Source organism: Cheilinus undulatus, linkage group 24 (assembly GCF_018320785.1).
Source record: "Cheilinus undulatus linkage group 24, ASM1832078v1, whole genome shotgun sequence".
Taxonomy (NCBI): Eukaryota; Metazoa; Chordata; class Actinopteri; order Labriformes; family Labridae; genus Cheilinus; species Cheilinus undulatus.
Genome location: NC_054888.1, coordinates 651,126 through 675,768, shown reverse-complemented (window position 1 = coordinate 675,768; position 24,643 = coordinate 651,126). Strand labels below are relative to the sequence as shown.

The following is a 24,643-nucleotide window of genomic DNA, read 5'->3' as shown; positions in this document are numbered from 1 at the left end:
TCTCAAACTCCTAATCTGAACGTTTTCAACATCATAGCAGCATTTTCAGCAACGTTCCTGCAGAAATTCAACCTTAACTGCAGCAGCATTAGCAGTGTTTACAGAGCGCTTTAGTCGCTCTGTCAGAGATGTTTACAGCAACGTTTCAGCAGATAGTTGAGTAATATTTCAGCAACTTTTTCAGCAACATTTAGGCTGGTTTTCTTCATCTTTACCAACTCTTACTGTTAAACAGAACCGTTTCAGCTTTTTGCAGCTGTTCAGTAAAGTTTAATGTGCATCTGCCTTCATATTTCAGCAATATTTCAGCAACTTTTTCAGCAACATCTCCTCCTTTCAGCAACAGTTGGCCTGGATTTCTTTAACATTTAGCAACAATGCCAGCAACATCTGCAGTTCTTCATCCCATTACATCTACCGTCACATTTTTGCAACACGTTGCTCATTATTTTGGTGTTTGTTGTTTTTGTAATTTTTTTATTGTTTTAAATGGCGGTAGAAAACCAGAAAACTGTGTGGTGTAACTTCACACATACAGTTAACAACATGAACACCTTACAGGTGATTTGGTAGAGGAGCCAAAATAAAGAATAAATAAATAAATAAATAAATTACATGAAAATATAGAGAAAGAGTGAGTGGATTCAAAGACCAAGGAGGAGTTTCTGTCATGTTCGTAAGAGTTTACCTGATCAGAGACGTGAGTAATCCATGTCAACTCATGTTTTTGTGTTCTCAAGCTAAAGTTCCCCCCCCATCACAAAGATGGTATGTGCCGGGTCAGTCCACTCATTTACACGGGTATCTCCATTTTCAGCCATTTTCTGGCTAAGCTCTTTTTAGTAGTGTTCTTCCTCCATTCAGGCTCCCGTAGGTCTGCCAAATACAACAAACTACAGCTCATAGGAGTTTTTCTTATACAGTCTCTGATATTTTATCAACCTTTAACCAAAGTGGGACCTCCGACACGTGGAAACGGTTTGCTTCTTTGTTCCCACGTCTCCAGCCGTCAGTTTGACCAGAACAGGCGTTCAGAAATACCGCGTTACAGATGGAGCGCTGGTTGTTTTCCAGTGTTGTTTGAATATTTCTCCCCACTGTTCTGGTGAGATTACCATGTTCCCCTCTGTGTCCCATCTTGATTTAACAGTCGTGTATTTCCTTTAATGACAGACCGAAGACTCAAACGTAGTTTTGAGATCTTTTTTTACGGGGGTTTCTTCACACGCTTCTATGAAAACTTTAAGCATCTCATTTCCTGCATTGATATTGTGAATAATTGTTTTCCTCATATAATCTCATTTGTAAGTATCCATAGAAGTCTTGGTTTTGTAGACCAGAGTCCTCTTTTAGATCTTGAAAACTCCTGACTGTGCCTGGACTTACAGAGACAGGTATGTGTTGAGTCCTGCAGAGGTCCGGTCTTTAAAGCTGCTGTCTTGTGTTCGGTATAAATTCAGGATTCCTGCTGCCTTCTTCAGATGAAACTGCTTTAGTGATTTACTCTGAGTCTGTATCGAACTCATGACTAATGATTATCAGCATCTATGAGACGATCACACCATGCTGGATCTCCAGTCATTGTATTAACTGGAAGTCCTTTTCCCAGTGATTGTTCACTTTCTTCCCATTTTGCCTTGTAGCCAGGTGTGCACCAGCCAACCAAGAGTCTACGCTGGGCTGCTTTATGGGAATCCCTCAGATTTGGAAGGGCCAGCCCCCCTTTATTTTTAGGTATTTTAATGTCTAGGCTTCAGGTCTGTAATTTGTACCGCTGAACTGGTTTTGGGATGATGGATGTTGTTGTTTCTCTCCATGATGTCGGAGTTTCTCTTTCAAACAAATTAAATGTTGAATATCTTAAATATTTTCAGCCTTTATACCACTGGGCTTGCTGATTTATTTGTTTTGAGTCTTCCGTCATGTATTTCTTCTTGCCGTACTGCAGAGGTTAATGTGTTTCCCTCTTTAGTAATCAACGGCAGAGTCGGTGATTTCAGGAAGTCCTACCTGTGGCTGTGCATTTAACCTTTCATAGACATTTTTAAACATTTTTAAATTTCATCAACATCCTGGTAGGTTTTAGTTTGGGGGTCTCTCATTGAATAAATCCTACGATCTGCTTCTTGCTTTCTCAGTTTAAAAGCCAGAATCTAGCGTGCTCACGGCCTCCTCTGGTCTACGGTGTTTTTCTTTTTGGTTCAGAGAGTTTTTGTGCTGTCCTTCTAGCTCTCTGAGTTCTCTATCAAGTTTTTCAAGTTTCTCCTTTTTACGTGTCTTTAGCCTCGATGTAATCGCCGTTAGCTTACCTCTAGTCACCGAGGTCCTCACTGGTGTTTGTTTTCAACATTTCAGCAACAAAAGCAATATTTTTGGTAACATTTATAAAAATGCTTGCAATTTTGTTGCTGACAAATTTGTTGAGATTTTTTAGCAGTGTTCAAATTGCTTATGTTGCCAGTATAATTTTTTCCACAGCATTGCAGCAACATTTCAGCCAGAATTTGGCAACTTCTGGCAGCATTTTCAGCAACGTCTCAGCAGAGTTTAAAGCAATGCCTTAAAGCAACTTTGTTGGCAATAATCTTCTGCAGTGTTTCAGCGTCCTTGGTGCTGTCGCTAACTGAAAGTTGCCAACATGTTTGGCAATATTTTTGAGACTTTGTTTTAGTAAAATGTTGCTCACAGCTCGGAAACATTTTAGTCACCGCCTTGGAGGCGTTTTCCACGACTCTTCTCTCTGTTCGTTTTTTAAACATTTATGAAATTCAGAGCAAGGGTTAAAAGGTTCAAATGTTAAGTTGCCCGATCCTGAGAGTCTAGTTCGTGTTGCCGTGGTCTCAGACAGGTTTCAGACTTTCAGCATCTTAAAAAGTCAGTCCTGACTGAACAAAGACTTCCTGTTTCACTCTGTTTTAGCTCTGAAGGTGAAATCAGCAGAGATTTTACTCAGTCATGGCTCATTTTAGGCAGGATTCAGATAAAAATCAGGTCTGAAAGGAGCAGAAATGGAGTGATGGAAGCGTGTCGAGTCTGACATCAAACTCTTCTTCACGTCTGAGTGAAGACGAGCTGACCACAGATCGTGAACCCTCGCCTCGACACAGGAAGTAGCTTCCCCCAAATAGAGCTTCATCACTGATGATGATCACAGCCATGAAGATGAGCCCAGCCAAGACCTCGCCTGATGTTACCATAGCAACGAGGCTCCATCGGGGGCGGGGGAAATCGCTGAAACGGAAATTAAATCAGCAACATACAAGAAACATGTCAGCAACATTACTGTAACACGCACCGATAGATTTGGACAACTTTTTATGCAACATTTTAGCAGAAACTCAGGAAAGTCTCTGCAACAGGATCAACCGTGTTTCTACAACAATTACGGCAACATGTTCTCAGCCTCAGCAGATGATCACATCTCTGCCAATTTTTCAGCAACATCTCAACATTTTGGAAACGTAGCTTTAACTTTCAGCAACATTTACAGTTATTTTTGCCTTTTCAGAAGTAAATTCAACCACACGTGCATTCAGCATCACCTTTCAGCAACGCTTGAGCAACTCCTTAAGAAAAACTCTAGTTTGGAACATTTTAACATCACAGCAACATTTTCAGCAACATTTCTCCCAAATTCAGCTCAACTTACAGCAGTATGAACAACTTTTAGAAAACAGTTCAGCATTTTTATCAGGATAATTACAGCAGTGTTTTCAGCAACTTTTCAAGAGATGTTCAAGTCATATTTCAGCAACTTTTTTCAGCAACTTCCATCAACGTCTTGGCTCAGTTTCTTTATCTTTCAGGGATATTTACTGTGAAGAAAAGGAGCCTGAGCAGTCTTTTAGCACTGTTTTATTCATTTAGATGCTTTCATATTTTATATTTCAGCAACCTTTTTCAGCAACATCTCCCAACATTTAGGCTAGGTTTCTTTAACTTTTAGCAAGATGACAGCAACATTGCCAGCAACATTACGGCACATCTGCATTTGCTAACTTTTTTGGAAGTGTTTTCAACGAAAGTTCAGCAAAATTTAAAGAAATATTTCTCCAACATCCAGGAAACACACTAGCAACTATGTTAGCAATATCTTTCCACAGTGTTTCAGCCACATCAGTAATATTGCCAACATAATATAGGTAGCATTTTTGGCAACAGTTTCAACAGCATACCAGCCACACTGCAACAAAATGGTATGTTAGCATTTTCAACATTTCATCAAAATTTACAGCAATTTTCTGAACACATTTAGGAAACATTTAAGCAACATTTTCAGCAGTTTGAGCCACACCCACTGCGATTCTTCAGCAAAATGTAACATTTTTCAACATTTTTGACAATGTCACTGAAATATTTCAGCAATGTTTTGCTTGATCTTTTCAACAACATTCCAGCAACATTTTACCAACTGATTTTGGGCATTTTCAACAATATTTTTTACCTGTTCTAGACGCATTTTTAACATTTCAGCATTTTGAGATTGTTAGCATTTTCAGCAACATTCTGCTAACTGTTTTAGTAGTGATTTTCAACGTTTCTGCACCATTTTAGCTGTTTAGGTTGTGTTTTCAACAACATTTTTCTGTTTTAAAGGCCTTTTTTAGTATTTTGAGATTGTTAGCATTTTCAACAACATTTCTGCAACATTTTCCAGTGTTTTGAAAAAAAAAAATCAAGATTTCAGCAACATTTCAGCAGCTGTTCATGTAGCATTTTCATCAACATTTTCTAACCTTTTGGAAGAGTTTGCTTCATAAAATTCAGTGCTTCATAAAATTTAGGAAAAAATGGTAGTCACATTTTTCAGCATTTTTAATAACATTTCTGTGAAACTGGACATGTCGGCACCTTTTTTGCTACGTTTGACAGCATCACAACATTCCAGCAACATTTAAAGAACTATTTCAGGAGCTTTTTCTGCAACATTTTAGCAAACCTCAGCGATGTTTTGATAACATATCAGAAAGATTTGGCCACCTTTTTTGCTGTTTTTGTTGTTTTGCATCTAAAGCAGGGACTTTTAAAGGTTAGATCAGTGACCCCAGAACCAGATCCTGGTTCCTGCTGTTGAAATGAAGAGTTCCTCGTGAGTTCCTGGTCCCTGGTGAAAGTTCCTGCAGTGGAAAAGCAGCTTTAATTCTGCTAAAACATTCTTAGAAACCATCTTCTGAATATTCTGCCCAGAGATAATTAGGTTTTATTGACACCAGTGTGAACCGGTTCAGGTCGCTGAGACGGGTGAGAGAGGAAAGAAAACTTGCGAAAGAAGCTAAAGTGATGTAAACATGAAAACATGAAAGTCTGACGTCAGCGCTGGGACGTTTTTCCATCACTGATGTCTGGAGTTAGAGGAAACTCTGACTTTACTTTAGATCAGCCGATAGGTTTCAGTAATGATGGAAAAACACCCAATGTTCAGTATTTCTCTCTTTGTCTCAGCTTTTATGAGAATCTGAGCTGGCGTTGTGTCTGGAAGAACTTGCTGGTTTGTCATTTTCCTCCAAACTGGTCCCTTAAACTGTCTTTTTGTCTTTTAGAGCGTCTCTGCAGAGATGTCTGCATGTTTGAAGCTCAGACTCATGGGTCGACCTGACCACACGCTCATATTCTCTACTTCCTTCCTGGCGTATTTTCCTATCCGCGCTCTTATCTGACCTTCATTTGATTTTTAATCCGCTCCGCTGCTGTGCTCTTCTTAGGTTTGAGGAGTTTTAGCGATGAAATGTGACGAGGAACCAGGTAGGGTTAATATTCAGGGATAGAAAGGATGGAAGTAGAGAGGAACCAGGGCCTCCTCGCCAACATCTAAGAACGAGGTGGACGATGAGAGAGGAGAGCCGTTCCCTTCAACACTGGGACAGAGACTGAATGATGATGTGGCTGATGAGGGACAGTAGGAAGGAGGGAGTGGGCGTGGCCTATTCCCTCTCCCTCCTTTCTTTGAAGGCTTTCTTTAAATCCCAGCGAGTTAAAGGCCTGTCTCGTATTAAAGCCTGTCCTAAATACAGGCAGGCTCATGTGCTTCATGGTACAAACCCTCAGAACCTCAAAGACACGGCACTGATGGTGTTTGTCTGGGACTGTTTTCAGCAGCTGCAGCGAGGACGGAGCCAGAAACCAAATCTAGATGTTTACACGGCGCTCTAACGGTCGCTCTGGCGTCTGACTTTCAAAACTGAACCACACACACCTGTCAGAGAGAGAGGAAACCACGGAGCAGCAGCGCAAACACTGTTCACACACGTTACCCTCTACAGCACAGGCAGCAAGCCCCGGTCTGCTGACTGACAGCTGCTCTGACTGGTCTGTGCCGCTGTCAATCAACCCTGAGCTGACACGTTAGCATCACTGCTACACATATGAACCTGACACGTTAGCATCACTGCTACACACATGAACCTGACACGTTAGCATCACTGCTACACACCCTGAGCTGACACGTTAGCATCACTGCTACACACATGAACCTGACACGTTAGCATCACTGCTACACACATGAGCCTGACACGTTAGCATCACTGCTACACACATGAACCTGACACGTTAGCATCACTGCTACACACATGAACCTGACACGTTAGCATCACTGCTACACACCCTGAGCTGACACGTTAGCATCACTGCTACACACATGAACCTGACACGTTAGCATCACTGCTACACACATGAACCTGACACGTTAGCATCACTGCTACACACATGAACCTGACACGTTAGCATCACTGCTACACACATGAACCTGACACGTTAGCATCACTGCTACACACATGAACCTGACACGTTAGCATCACTGCTACACACATGAACCTGACACGTTAGCATCACTGCTACACACATGAACCTGACACGTTAGCATCACTGCTACACACATGAACCTGACACGTTAGCATCACTGCTACACACATGAACCTGACACGTTAGCATCACTGCTACACACATGAACCTGACACGTTAGCATCACTGCTACACACATGAACCTGACACGTTAGCATCACTGCTACACACCAGGAGCTGACACGTTAGCATCACTGCTACACACATGAACCTGACACGTTAGCATCACTGCTACACATGAGCCTGACACGTTAGCATCACTGCTACACACATGAACCTGACACGTTAGCATCACTGCTACACACATGAACCTGACACGTTAGCATCACTGCTACACACATGAACCTGACACGTTAGCATCACTGCTACACACATGAACCTGACACGTTAGCATCACTGCTACACACCCTGAGCTGACACGTTAGCATCACTGCTACACATATGAACCTGACACGTTAGCATCACTGCTACACACATGAACCTGACACGTTAGCATCACTGCTACACACATGAACCTGACACGTTAGCATCACTGCTACACACATGAGCCTGACACGTTAGCATCACTGCTACACACATGAACCTGACACGTTAGCATCACTGCTACACACATGAACCTGACACGTTAGCATCACTGCTACACACCCTGAGCTGACACGTTAGCATCACTGCTACACACATGAACCTGACACGTTAGCATCACTGCTACACACCCTGAGCTGACACGTTAGCATCACTGCTACACACATGAACCTGACACGTTAGCATCACTGCTACACACATGAACCTGACACGTTAGCATCACTGCTACACACCCTGAGCTGACACGTTAGCATCACTGCTACACACCCTGAGCTGACACGTTAGCATCACTGCTACACACATGAACCTGACACGTTAGCATCACTGCTACACACATGAACCTGACACGTTAGCATCACTGCTACACACATGAACCTGACACGTTAGCATCACTGCTACACACATGAGCCTGACACGTTAGCATCACTGCTACACACCCTGAGCTGACACGTTAGCATCACTGCTACACACATGAACCTGACACGTTAGCATCACTGCTACACACATGAACCTGACACGTTAGCATCACTGCTACACACATGAACCTGACACGTTAGCATCACTGCTACACACCCTGAGCTGACACGTTAGCATCACTGCTACACATATGAACCTGACACGTTAGCATCACTGCTACACACATGAACCTGACACGTTAGCATCACTGCTACACACATGAACCTGACACGTTAGCATCACTGCTACACACATGAGCCTGACACGTTAGCATCACTGCTACACACATGAACCTGACACGTTAGCATCACTGCTACACACATGAACCTGACACGTTAGCATCACTGCTACACACATGAACCTGACACGTTAGCATCACTGCTACACACCCTGAGCTGACACGTTAGCATCACTGCTACACACATGAACCTGACACGTTAGCATCACTGCTACACACCCTGAGCTGACACGTTAGCATCACTGCTACACACATGAACCTGACACGTTAGCATCACTGCTACACACATGAACCTGACACGTTAGCATCACTGCTACACACCCTGAGCTGACACGTTAGCATCACTGCTACACACCCTGAGCTGACACGTTAGCATCACTGCTACACATATGAACCTGACACGTTAGCATCACTGCTACACACATGAACCTGACACGTTAGCATCACTGCTACACACATGAACCTGACACGTTAGCATCACTGCTACACACATGAGCCTGACACGTTAGCATCACTGCTACACACATGAACCTGACACGTTAGCATCACTGCTACACACATGAACCTGACACGTTAGCATCACTGCTACACACCCTGAGCTGACACGTTAGCATCACTGCTACACACATGAACCTGACACGTTAGCATCACTGCTACACACATGAACCTGACACGTTAGCATCACTGCTACACACCCTGAGCTGACACGTTAGCATCACTGCTACACACCCTGAGCTGACACGTTAGCATCACTGCTACACACATGAACCTGACACGTTAGCATCACTGCTACACACATGAGCCTGACACGTTAGCATCACTGCTACACATATGAACCTGACACGTTAGCATCACTGCTACACACATGAACCTGACACGTTAGCATCACTGCTACACACATGAGCCTGACACGTTAGCATCACTGCTACACACATGAGCCTGACACGTTAGCATCACTGCTACACACATGAACCTGACACGTTAGCATCACTGCTACACACCCTCACCTGACACGTTAGCATCACTGCTACACACATGAGCCTGAAACGTTAGCATCACTGCTACACACATGAACCTGACACGTTAGCATCACTGCTACCCACATGAACCTGACACGTTAGCATCACTGCTACACACATGAACCTGACACGTTAGCATCACTGCTACACACCCTCACCTGACACGTTAGCATCACTGCTACACACATGAACCTGACACGTTAGCATCACTGCTACACACATGAACCTGACACGTTAGCATCACTGCTACACACATGAACCTGACACGTTAGCATCACTGCTACACACCCTGAGCTGACACGTTAGCATCACTGCTACACACATGAACCTGACACGTTAGCATCACTGCTACACACATGAACCTGACACGTTAGCATCACTGCTACACACATGAGCCTGACACGTTAGCATCACTGCTACACACCCTGAGCTGACACGTTAGCATCACTGCTACACACATGAACCTGACACGTTAGCATCACTGCTACACACATGAACCTGACACGTTAGCATCACTGCTACACACATGAGCCTGACACGTTAGCATCACTGCTACACACATGAACCTGACACGTTAGCATCACTGCTACACACATGAGCCTGACACGTTAGCATCACTGCTACACACATGAACCTGACACGTTAGCATCACTGCTACACACATGAACCTGACACGTTAGCATCACTGCTACACACATGAACCTGACACGTTAGCATCACTGCTACACACATGAGCCTGACACGTTAGCATCACTGCTACACACCCTGAGCTGACACGTTAGCATCACTGCTACACACATGAACCTGACACGTTAGCATCACTGCTACACACATGAACCTGACACGTTAGCATCACTGCTACACACATGAACCTGACACGTTAGCATCACTGCTACACACATGAGCCTGACACGTTAGCATCACTGCTACACACATGAACCTGACACGTTAGCATCACTGCTACACATGAACCTGACACGTTAGCATCACTGCTACACACATGAGCCTGACACGTTAGCATCACTGCTACACACATGAGCCTGACACGTTAGCATCACTGCTACACACATGAACCTGACACGTTAGCATCACTGCTACACACATGAGCCTGACACGTTAGCATCACTGCTACACACATGAACCTGACACGTTAGCATCACTGCTACACACATGAGCCTGACACGTTAGCATCACTGCTACACACATGAACCTGACACGTTAGCATCACTGCTACACACCCTGAGCTGACACGTTAGCATCACTGCTACACACATGAACCTGACACGTTAGCATCACTGCTACACACATGAACCTGACACGTTAGCATCACTGCTACACACATGAACCTGACACGTTAGCATCACTGCTACACACATGAACCTGACACGTTAGCATCACTGCTACACACATGAACCTGACACGTTAGCATCACTGCTACACACATGAGCCTGACACGTTAGCATCACTGTTACACACATGAACCTGACACGTTAGCATCACTGCTACACACATGAGCCTGACACGTTAGCATCACTGCTACACACATGAACCTGACACGTTAGCATCACTGCTACACACATGAGCCTGACACGTTAGCATCACTGCTACACACATGAACCTGACACGCGTTAGCATCACTGCTTCACACATGAACCTGACACGTTAGCATCACTGCTACACACATGAACCTGACACGTTAGCATCACTGCTACACACATGAACCTGACACGTTAGCATCACTGCTACACACATGAGCCTGACACGTTAGCATCACTGCTACACACATGAACCTGACACGTTAGCATCACTGCACAACACAAGACCCTGACACGTTAGCATCACTGCTACACACATGAGCCTGACACGTTAGCATCACTGCTACACACATGAGCCTGACACGTTAGCATCACTGCTACACACATGAACCTGACACGTTAGCATCACTGCTACACACATGAGCCTGACACGTTAGCATCACTGCTACACACATGAACCTGACACGTTAGCATCACTGCTACACACATGAACCTGACACGTTAGCATCACTGCTACACACATGAACCTGACACGTTAGCATCACTGCTACACACATGAGCCTGACACGTTAGCATCACTGCTACACACATGAGCCTGACACGTTAGCATCACTGCTACACACATGAGCCTGACACGTTAGCATCACTGCTACACACATGAACCTGACACGTTAGCATCACTGCTACACACATGAGCCTGACACGTTAGCATCACTGCTACACACATGAGCCTGACACGTTAGCATCACTGCTACACACATGAACCTGACACGTTAGCATCACTGCTACACACCCTGAGCTGACACGTTAGCATCACTGCTACCCACATGAACCTGACACGTTAGCATCACTGCTACACACATGAACCTGACACGTTAGCATCACTGCTACACACCCTCACCTGACACGTTAGCATCACTGCTACACACATGAACCTGACACGTTAGCATCACTGCTACACACATGAGCCTGACACGTTAGCATCACTGCTACACACATGAACCTGACACGTTAGCATCACTGCTACACACATGAGCCTGACACGTTAGCATCACTGCTACACACATGAACCTGACACGTTAGCATCACTGCTACACACATGAACCTGACACGTTAGCATCACTGCTACACACATGAACCTGACACGTTAGCATCACTGCTACACACCTACACCTGACATGTTAGCATCACTGCTACACACCCTCACCTGACACGTTAGCATCACTGCTACACACATGAACCTGACACGTTAGCATCACTGCTACACACATGAACCTGACATGTTAGCATCACTGCTACACACATACACCTGACACGTTAGCATCACTGCTACACACATGAACCTGACATGTTAGCATCACTGCTACACACATACACCTGACACGTTAGCATCACCGCTACACACATGAACCTGACACGTTAGCATCACTGCTACACACATGAACCTGACACGTTAGCATCACTGCTACACACATGAACCTGACACGTTAGCATCACTGCTACACACATGAACCTGACATGTTAGCATCACTGCTACACACACTCACCTGACACGTTAGCATCACTGCTACACACATGAACCTGACACGTTAGCATCACTGCTACACACATACACCTGACACGTTAGCATCACTGCTACACACATGAGCCTGACACGTTAGCATCACTGCTACACACATGAACCTGACACGTTAGCATCACTGCTACACACATGAGCCTGACACGTTAGCATCACTGCTACACACATGAACCTGACACGTTAGCATCACTGCTACACACATGAACCTGACACGTTAGCATCACTGCTACACACCCTCACCTGACACGTTAGCATCACTGCTACACACATGAACCTGACACGTTAGCATCACTGCTACACACATGAACCTGACACGTTAGCATCACTGCTACACACATGAACCTGACACGTTAGCATCACTGCTACACACATGAGCCTGACACGTTAGCATCACTGCTACACACATGAACCTGACACGTTAGCATCACTGCTACACACATGAACCTGACACGTTAGCATCACTGCTACACACATGAACCTGACACGTTAGCATCACTGCTACACACCTACACCTGACATGTTAGCATCACTGCTACACACCCTCACCTGACACGTTAGCATCACTGCTACACACATGAACCTGACACGTTAGCATCACTGCTACACACATGAACCTGACATGTTAGCATCACTGCTACACACATACACCTGACACGTTAGCATCACTGCTACACACATGAACCTGACATGTTAGCATCACTGCTACACACATGAACCAGACACGTTAGCATCACGCCAACACACATGAACCTGACACGTTAGCATCACTGCTACACACATGAACCTGACACGTTAGCATCACTGCTACACACATGAACCTGACACGTTAGCATCACTGCTACACACATGAACCTGACATGTTAGCATCACTGCTACACACCCTCACCTGACACGTTAGCATCACTGCTACACACATGAACCTGACACGTTAGCATCACTGCTACACACATGAACCTGACACGTTAGCATCACTGCTACACACATGAACCTGACATGTTAGCATCACTGCTACACACATACACCTGACACGTTAGCATCACTGCTACACACATGAACCTGACATGTTAGCATCACTGCTACACACATACACCTGACACGTTAGCATCACTGCTACACACATGAACCTGACACGTTAGCATCACTGCTACACACATGAACCTGACACGTTAGCATCACTGCTACACACATGAACCTGACACGTTAGCATCACTGCTACACACATGAGCCTGACACGTTAGCATCACTGCTACACACATGAACCTGACACGTTAGCATCACAGCTACACATGAACCTGACACGTTAGCATCACTGCTACACACATGAACCTGACACGCATCACTGCTACACACATACACCTGACACGTTAGCATCACTGCTACACACATGAACCTGACACGTTAGCATCACTGCTACACACATGAACCTGACACGTTAGCATCACTGCTACACACATGAACCTGACACGTTAGCATCACTGCTACACACATGAACCTGACACGTTAGCATCACTGCTACACACATGAACCTGACATGTTAGCATCACTGCTACACACATACACCTGACACGTTAGCATCACTGCTACACACATGAACCTGACACGTTAGCATCACTGCTACACACATGAACCTGACATGTTAGCATCACTGCTACACACATGAACCTGACACGTTAGCATCACTGCTACACACATGAACCTGACATGTTAGCATCACTGCTACACACATGAACCTGACACGTTAGCATCACTGCTACACACATGAACCTGACATGTTAGCATCACTGCTACACACATACACCTGACACGTTAGCATCACCGCTACACACATGAACCTGACACGTTAGCATCACTGCTACACACATGAACCTGACACGTTAGCATCACTGCTACACACATGAACCTGACATGTTAGCATCACTGCTACACACATGAACCTGACACGTTAGCATCACTGCTACACACATGAACCTGACATGTTAGCATCACTGCTACACACCCTCACCTGACACGTTAGCATCACTGCTACACACATGAACCTGACACGTTAGCATCACTGCTACACACATGAACCTGACACGTTAGCATCACTGCTACACACATGAACCTGACATGTTAGCATCACTGCTACACACATGAACCTGACATGTTAGCATCACTGCTACACACATGAACCTGACATGTTAGCATCACTGCTACACACATACACCTGACACGTTAGCATCACTGCTACACACATGAACCTGACATGTTAGCATCACTGCTACACACATACACCTGACACGTTAGCATCACTGCTACACACATGAACCTGACACGTTAGCATCACTGCTACACACATGAACCTGACACGTTAGCATCACTGCTACACACATGAACCTGACATGTTAGCATCACTGCTACACACATGAACCTGACACGTTAGCATCACTGCTACACACATGAACCTGACACGTTAGCATCACTGCTACACACATACACCTGACACGTTAGCATCACTGCTACACATGAACCTGACACGTTAGCATCACTGCTACACACATGAACCTGACACGTTAGCATCACTGCTACACACATGAACCTGACACGTTAGCATCACTGCTACACACATGAACCTGACATGTTAGCATCACTGCTACACACATACACCTGACACGTTAGCATCACTGCTACACACATGAACCTGACATGTTAGCATCACTGCTACACACATACACCTGACACGTTAGCATCACTGCTACACACATGAACCTGACACGTTAGCATCACTGCTACACACATGAACCTGACACGTTAGCATCACTGCTACACACATGAACCTGACATGTTAGCATCACTGCTACACACATGAACCTGACACGTTAGCATCACTGCTACACACATGAACCTGACATGTTAGCATCACTGCTACACACAGTCACCTGACACGTTAGCATCACTGCTACACATGAACCTGACACGTTAGCATCACTGCTACACACATGAACCTGACACGTTAGCATCACTGCTACACACATGAACCTGACATGTTAGCATCACTGCTACACACATACACCTGACACGTTAGCATCACTGCTACACACATGAACCTGACATGTTAGCATCACTGCTACACACATACACCTGACACGTTAGCATCACTGCTACACACATGAACCTGACACGTTAGCATCACTGCTACACACATGAACCTGACACGTTAGCATCACTGCTACACACATGAACCTGACACGTTAGCATCACTGCTACACACATGAACCTGACATGTTAGCATCACTGCTACACACATACACCTGACACGTTAGCATCACTGCTACACACATGAACCTGACACGTTAGCATCACTGCTACACACATGAACCTGACACGTTAGCATCACTGCTACACACATGAACCTGACACGTTAGCATCACTGCTACACACATGAACCTGACACGTTAGCATCACTGCTACACACATGAACCTGACATGTTAGCATCACTGCTACACACCCTCACCTGACACGTTAGCATCACTGCTACACACATGAACCTGACACGTTAGCATCACTGCTACACACATGAACCTGACATGTTAGCATCACTGCTACACACATGAACCTGACACGTTAGCATCACTGCTACACACATGAACCTGACATGTTAGCATCACTGCTACACACATACACCTGACACGTTAGCATCACTGCTACACACATGAACCTGACATGTTAGCATCACTGCTACACACATACACCTGACACGTTAGCATCACCGCTACACACATGAACCTGACACGTTAGCATCACTGCTACACACATGAACCTGACACGTTAGCATCACTGCTACACACATGAACCTGACATGTTAGCATCACTGCTACACACATGAACCTGACACGTTAGCATCACTGCTACACACATGAACCTGACATGTTAGCATCACTGCTACACACCCTCACCTGACACGTTAGCATCACTGCTACACACATGAACCTGACACGTTAGCATCACTGCTACACACATGAACCTGACACGTTAGCATCACTGCTACACACATGAACCTGACATGTTAGCATCACTGCTACACACATGAACCTGACATGTTAGCATCACTGCTACACACATGAACCTGACATGTTAGCATCACTGCTACACACATACACCTGACACGTTAGCATCACTGCTACACACATGAACCTGACATGTTAGCATCACTGCTACACACATACACCTGACACGTTAGCATCACTGCTACACACATGAACCTGACATGTTAGCATCACTGCTACACACATGAACCTGACACGTTAGCATCACTGCTACACACATGAACCTGACACGTTAGCATCACTGCTACACACATGAACCTGACACGTTAGCATCACTGCTACACACATGAACCTGACACGTTAGCATCACTGCTACACACATGAACCTGACACGTTAGCATCACTGCTACACACATGAACCTGACACGTTAGCATCACTGCTACACAGAAACATAGAACCACAAAATACACTCAATATCCTTCTGGGCAACACCCCATACATGGTGGTTAGGAAAGAGTAACTAAAGCCAGAGTTTGATCTTCAGAGTAACTGAAGCCAGAGTTTGAGTTATAGAGTAACTAAAGCCAGAGTTTGATTTATAGAGTAACTAAAGCCAGAGTTTGAGTTATAGAGTAACTAAAGCCAGAGTTTGATTTATAGAGTAACTAAAGCCAGAGTTTGATTTATAGAGTAACTAAAGCCAGAGTTTGATTTATAGAGTAACTAAAGCCAGAGTTTGATTTATAGAGTAACTAAAGCCAGAGTTTGATTTATAGAGTAACTAAAGCCAGAGTTTGATCATCAGAGTAACTAAAGCCAGAGTTTGATTTATAGAGTAACTAAAGACAGAGTTTGATTTATAGAGTAACTAAAGCCAGAGTTTGATCATCAGAGTAACTGAAGCCAGAGTTTGATTTATAGAGTAACTAAAGCCAGAGTTTGATATATAGAGTAACTAAAGCCAGAGTTTGATCATCAGAGTAACTAAAGCCAGAGTTTGATTTCTAGAGTAACTAAAGCCAGAGTTTGATTTATAGAGTAACTAAAGCCAGAGTTTGATCATCAGAGTAACTAAAGCCAGAGTTTGATTTATAGAGTAACTAAAGCCAGAGTTTGATTTATAGAGTAACTAAAGCCAGAGTTTGATTTATAGAGTAACTAAAGCCAGAGTTTGATTTATAGAGTAACTAAAGCCAGAGTTTGATTTATAGAGTAACTAAAGCCAGAGTTTGATCATCAGAGTAACTAAAGCCAGAGTTTGATTTATAGAGTAACTAAAGCCAGAGTTTGATTTATAGAGCAACTAAAGCCAGAGTTTGATTTATAGAGTAACTAAAGCCAGAGTTTGATTTATAGAGTAACTAAAGCCAGAGTTTGATCATCAGAGTAACTAAAGCCAGAGTTTGATTTCTAGAGTAACTAAAGCCAGAGTTTGATCATCAGAGTAACTAAAGCCAGAGTTTGATTTATAGAGTAACTAAAGACAGAGTTTGATTTATAGAGTAACTAAAGCCAGAGTTTGATCATCAGAGTAACTAAAGCCAGAGTTTGATCATCAGAGTAACTAAAGCCAGAGTTTGATTTATAGAGTAACTAAAGCCAGAGTTTGATTTATAGAGTAACTAAAGCCAGAGTTTGATTTATAGAGTAACTAAAGCCAGAGTTTGATTTATAGAGTAACTGAAGCCAGAGTTTGATTTATAGAGTAACTAAAGCCAGAGTTTGATCATCAGAGTAACTAAAGCCAGAGTTTGATTTATAGAGTAACTAAAGCCAGAGTTTGATTTATAGAGTAACTAAAGCCAGAGTTTGATATATAGAGTAACTAAAGCCAGAGTTTGATCATCAGAGTAACTGAAGCCAGAGTTTGATTTATAGAGTAACTAAAGCCAGAGTTTGATATATAGAGTAACTAAAGCCAGAGTTTGATCATCAGAGTAACTAAAGCCAGAGTTTGATTTCTAGAGTAACTAAAGCCAGAGTTTGATTTATAGAGTAACTAAAGCCAGAGTTTGATCATCAGAGTAACTAAAGCCAGAGTTTGATTTATAGAGTAACTAAAGCCAGAGTTTGATTTATAGAGTAACTAAAGCCAGAGTTTGATTTATAGAGTAACTAAAGCCAGAGTTTGATCATCAGAGTAACTAAAGCCAGAGTTTGATTTATAGAGTAACTAAAGCCAGAGTTTGATTTATAGAGTAACTAAAGCCAGAGTTTGATTTATAGAGTAACTAAAGCCAGAGTTTGATTTATAGAGTAACTGAAGCCAGAGTTTGATTTATAGAGTAACTAAAGCCAGAGTTTGATTTATAGAGTAACTAAAGCCAGAGTTTGATCATCAGAGTAACTAAAGCCAGAGTTTGATTTCTAGAGTAACTAAAGCCAGAGTTTGATCATCAGAGTAACTAAAGCCAGAGTTTTATTTATAGAGTAACTAAAGACAGAGTTTGATTTATAGAGTAACTAAAGCCAGAGTTTGATCATCAGATTAACTAAAGCCAGAGTTTGATTTATAGAGTAACTAAAGCCAGAGTTTGATTTATAGAGTAACTAAAGCCAGAGTTTGATTTATAGAGTAACTAAAGCCAGAGTTTGATTTATAGAGTAACTAAAGCCAGAGTTTGATCATCAGAGTAACTAAAGCCAGAGTTTGATCATCAGAGTAACTAAAGCCAGAGTTTGATATATAGAGTAACTAAAGCCAGAGTTTGATTTATAGAGTAACTAAAGCCAGAGTTTGATCATCAGAGTAACTAAAGCCAGAGTTTGATCATCAGAGTAACTAAAGCCAGAGTTTGATTTATAGAGTAACTAAAGCCAGAGTTTGATCATCAGAGTAACTAAAGCCAGAGTTTGATCATCAGAGTAACTAAAGCCAGAGTTTGATCATCAGAGTAACTAAAGCCAGAGTTTGATTTATAGAGTAACTAAAGACAGAGTTTGATCATCAGAGTAACTAAAGCCAGAGTTTGATTTATAGAGTAACTAAAGACAGAGTTTGATCATCAGAGTAACTAAAGCCAGAGTTAACTAACTTTTTAAACTAAATTTAAAGAGTTAGTCCAGGAGACCCTGACCAGTCAGTGAAGGTTCCAGTAACGGTCCTGGTAAACCACATACACAGTATTATCTCAGTGAGGGCAGGATGTGGCGGTAACAACAGGAAGTGAGATAATAACCCTCAGTGTGAAACGATGACCTGTTATGTTGCACAATCTGTGTAGTGAAGCATCTCTCTGCATGTATCAAACCCCTCCATGTGTAACCCAGCCTACTAACATCACTAACCGAGGTCTTTGTCCCTGTGTGACCTTTGAACTTGTGCAGAGGGGATGACTATCTACAGCCCTCAGATGTGTTACCTTCTGGACGGTTTCCTGGGCCTGTACGGACTCGTCATCACCGCCATGTTCATCAGAGAGAAGGTTCTAGTTTCTCCACTCTCCATCTATAAAGATATCAACAGGGCTCAGTCTAAAGGAGCAGTCCGCTGTTTTAATGTAATCTTCACTGCTTCTTCATCTTTGTTTTTCAGTTCTTCAGAGGAAAAGCGAAGATGACCGAGGAGAGCCTCTACACTGTGAGTCACGTTTGATGTTAGATATTCAGGACTGGGCCAGTAAAATAACTGTTTCACACCACATTCTGTAGAAAGTTGCAGCTAGCCTGACCCACACTGTAACTGTTAGTGTTCTATTGTGTTGTCATGCTTTGTCGTTATGTGGTGTTCAGGATCTGAGGGGTCAGGACTCTGGAGGTTACGCCCCGCTGCTGAGAGGAGACCCTGAGAGAGGAAGAGTGAGTCTGACCTTAATCTAGAGTCCTTAAGGGGTTGTTAAGATTCAATAAATGACATTAAATGGCAAATCTGACATGTAAACAACTACCTTAATTACTTCACTAAAATATGACTCTATGGAATTTCATAATTGTGACTTTGAACTCAGAATTCTGACTTTGAGCTCAGAATTCTGACTTTGATCTCAGAATTTTGGCTTTAATCTTTAAATTCTGACTTTGATCTCATAATTCTGACTTTGAGCTCAGAATTCTGACTTTGATCTCATAATCCTGACTTGGATCTTTGAATTCTGACTTTGATCTTTGAATTCTGACTTTGATCTCAGAATTCTGACTTTGATCTTGTATTTCTGACTTTGATCTCAGAATTCTGCCTTTGATCTTGTATTTCTGACTTTGATCTCATAATTTTGACTTTGATCTCATAGTTCTGACTTTGATCTCAGAATTTTGACTTTGATCTTGTATTTCTGACTTTGATCTCATAATTCTGACTTTTATCTCAGGATTCTGACTTTGATCTCAGAATTCTGACTTTTATCTCAGGATTCTGACTTTGATCTCAGAATTCTGACTTTGATCTCATAGTTCTGACTTTGATCTCATAATTCTGACTTTGATCTCATAGTTCTGACTTTGATCTCATAATTCTGACTTTGATCTCATAGTTCTGACTTTGATCTCATAATTCTGACTTTGATCTCATAATTCTGACTTTTATCTCAGGATTCTGACTTTGATCTAATAATTCTGACTTTTATCTCAGGATTCTGACTTTTATCTCAGAATTCTGACTTTGATCTCATAGTTCTGACTTTGATCTCAGAATTCTGACTTTGATCTCAGAATTCTGACTTTTATCTCAGGATTCTGACTTTGATCAAATAATTCTGACTTTGATCTCAGAATTCTGACTTTGATCTCAGAATTCTGACTTTGATCTCATAGTTCTGACTTTGATCTCATAATTCTGACTTTGATCTCATAGTTCTGACTTTGATCTCATAATTCTGACTTTGATCTCATAATTCTGACTTTTATCTCAGGATTCTGACTTTGATCTAATAATTCTGACTTTTATCTCAGGATTCTGACTTTTATCTCAGAATTCTGACTTTGATCTCATAGTTCTGACTTTGATCTCAGAATTCTGACTTTGATCTCAGAGTTCTGACTTTGATCTCATAATTCTGACTTTGATCTCATAATTCTGACTTTTATCTCAGGATTCTGACTTTGATCTCAGAATTCTGACTTTGATCTCATAGTTCTGACTTTGATCTCAGAATTCTGACTTTGATCTCAGAGTTCTGACTTTGAACTCAGAATTCTGACTTTGAGCTCAGAATTCTGACTTTGATCTCAGAATTTTGGCTTTAATCTTTAAATTCTGACTTTGATCTCATAATTCTGACTTTTATCTCAGGATTCTGACTTTGATCTAATAATTCTGACTTTTATCTCAGGATTCTGACTTTTATCTCAGGATTCTGACTTTTATCAAATAATTCTGACTTTGATCTCAGAATTCTGACTTTGATCTCAGAATTCTGACTTTGATCTCATAGTTCTGACTTTGATCTCAGAATTCTGACTTTGATCTCAGAATTCTGACTTTGATCTCAGAGTTCTGACTTTGATCTCATAATTCTGACTTTGATCTCATAATTCTGACTTTTATCTCAGGATTCTGACTTTGATCTAATAATTCTGACTTTTATCTCAGGATTCTGACTTTTATCTCAGGATTCTGACTTTTATCAAATAATTCTGACTTTGATCTCAGAATTCTGACTTTGATCTCAGAATTCTGACTTTGATCTCATAGTTCTGACTTTGATCTCAGAATTCTGACTTTGATCTCAGAGTTCTGACTTTGATCTCAGAATTCTGACTTTGATCTCAGAGTTGCCTCTATTTTCATAATTCTGCCTTTTCGGCCTCAGCATTCTAACTTTATAAAAACTCCTATTTTTCTTTTATACATGTAATCATGTTTCCTTTAAGAGTTTCTCTGATTCATGGATTAACTTAATCAAGTCCATTCATTGTTTTCCTGAAGGCTGACACAGACAGCATTAATCAGAGATATGAGGGTCTCATAATGGTATAATCCTGACTCTGATCCTGATTATTTCTGGTTCATCTTCTCATACGTTTGTTGTGTTGAACTGGTTCCTCGGGTCTGGCGTCTTGGCTGATAAAATCTGTAGAAAGAAGCTGGAATCTAAAAGTGTTGTCTTTTTCTGTCTGTTCTAGAACCGCAGGAAAGCAGATGATAATTCAGAGTACACGGTAACAAGCACGCTCTTCTTTGAAATCTGGCTCCTGACTGTGGTTTTATTTGATAAACTGTGTGAGCTCATAGAAACGAGAGTGTGAATATTATCTGTGTTGTATGTCCAGGCTCTGAGCAGACCCACAGACGGAGAGTACAAGGAGCTCCCCGTTAAAAGAGAGGTACGTCATCAGCTATGACACTGACTAAAGCCTGGTAAACCTTTCTGACAGAGTCCGGGTATCCTGGGTGCTTTCACACATTTGTAGTGGTTTTAATGTGAAATACATTCATGTGACTGTTTGTGTGTTTGTGCAGCGTCAGAGGAAGAACGAGCAGGTGTACCAGGTGACTCATTTATTCTCTCATAGGCCATAATCTCGGTGGGTGGGGTCTATTTCCTGGAGCATTAATAAAACTCTGGTCTCTCTTCAGGGTCTGAGCTCGGCCACCAGGGACACGTACGACGCCCTGCACATGCAGCCACTTCCGGCCCGCTAACGTGGGCAGATTTGACCACGCCCACAGAAACGCGGACACGTGTCAGAGAGGAATAATCTGGGAAAACCAGGAGTAATCTGTAAATTAGGATATTTCCAAAAATAAACAGGAAAGAAGCTCCCGAAGTAAAGCTAAAACCAGCTGTAGTCCTGATAAAGTACCAACATACAGAGAAACAACATCACAGAAAACACATGACCGATACTTTTAGCTTTGTGTTTATTTTTTATGTTCTTTTTATTTTGTACATTTCTGTTTTTTGGTACATAATTCAGCAACTGTCCGCGAGGTGTCTCATTTTGCTAAACAATTAAAATAATGATTAAAAAAAGAATAAAGATTATTAAAAGCTCCAAAAACTCTGACAGGTTCTGAATGATCAGGAGTTAAACATTTATTTTCCTCAAAAATAACGTTATATGGAAGCCCATTTCTGCCAACTGATGATTCAAAAATATGACATTGGATGATTATTTGAATAAATACATCAGGTAAAAGTCAATATTATGAGATGGTCTGAGTCAGGGTTTCTCAACATTGGGGTCGGGACCCCATTGGGGGTCGCAAGACACTGAGATGAGGTCTCCAGATGCCTTAAAGAAACTAGGAATAGTTTTAAATTTACACTGTTGCCACTTTACACCAACTTTGCCAGATTTCAACCCGTTGTCATCACTGTTTTCCCACCAATTTTGCCAACTTTTAACACAGTTTTTCCACTTGAAAACCTTTTTTTTATTATTTAAACCCTTTCCACCACTGTTTTTCTGCCTGTTTTTGCCACTTCTAAATCAAACCTTGCCACTCTGCCTATTGTTGGCTCTGCTCCCATTATTGCCACTATTAACCCCTCTTTACCACTTTTTATGCCACATTTCACAATTTAACATGCCCATGTTTGCCTATTCCTGCTTATTTTATATCCATATTTCATCCCATTTCACCAAATTTCCACCTCGTTTTTCCACTTTAACACCATTTCAGCCATGTTTTCATCCCCTTTCACCACTAAATATGCCTGTTTTTGCCACTTTAACCCATTTTTGCTATTTTTGGTTATTTTTTTGCCACTTTTATCCCATTTTTGTCCATTCTGACCCATTTCTGCTACTTTTCAACTCTAATTTCATCACCTTTCCCACCATTTTTTGCCATTTTAACTCATTTTAGCTATTTCTAATGCATTTTAATTCTGTTTTAAACAAAAAGGATGAACATTTAAAGAGGGCTATTTACTGCACAAATGAATTAAAAGGATATTTTTCTTTGATCAGAGTGGTTATGATTCAGGTTAAATATAAAACACCACAGCTTCACTTTACAATGGACCAGGATTCTGCTGGTCCCAGTTTGGCTGGGCCATTTCCCCCCTAAATGGCTGCCGTGTCTCCACATGACTATTCTTGAATGTGCATGGCTGTTCAGCCACCTTCAGGTACAGTGGAGGTCCCCGGGCTCTGACACCTTTATTTTGGGGGTCCCTGGGCTCTGGCACCTTTATTTTGGGGGTCCCCTGGCTCTGGCACCTTTATTTTGGGGGTCACCGGGCTCTGGCACCTTTATTTTGGGGGTCACCGGGCTCTGGCACCTTTATTTTGGGCTTCCCTGGGCTCAGGCACCTTTATTTTGGGGGTCCCCGGGCTCTGGCACCTTTATTTTGGGGGTCCCCGGTCTCTGGCACCTTTATTTTGGGGGTCCCCGGGCTCTGGCACCGTTATTTTAGGGGTTCCCGGGGCTGGCACCTTTATTTTGGGGGTCCCTGGGCTCTGGCACCTTTATTTTTGGGGGTC

General features: G+C 42.5%; 1 protein-coding gene across 1 annotated transcript in view; it reads left to right on the top strand.

Moving 5' to 3' along the window:
• LOC121506349 (T-cell surface glycoprotein CD3 zeta chain-like) overlaps positions 1-24,352 on the top strand; it is a 34,078-nt gene extending 9,726 nt beyond the window's left edge. The window contains exons 2-8 of the mRNA XM_041782122.1: positions 19,601-19,698; positions 19,809-19,853; positions 20,006-20,071; positions 22,334-22,369; positions 22,481-22,534; positions 22,671-22,700; positions 22,788-24,352. Coding sequence (XP_041638056.1) covers positions 19,601-19,698; positions 19,809-19,853; positions 20,006-20,071; positions 22,334-22,369; positions 22,481-22,534; positions 22,671-22,700; positions 22,788-22,853 — 395 coding nt within the window. The 3' untranslated portion in view covers positions 22,854-24,352. The remainder of the gene's footprint in view (positions 1-19,600; positions 19,699-19,808; positions 19,854-20,005; positions 20,072-22,333; positions 22,370-22,480; positions 22,535-22,670; positions 22,701-22,787) is intronic.
• The last annotated feature ends 291 nt before the right edge of the window (positions 24,353-24,643 follow it).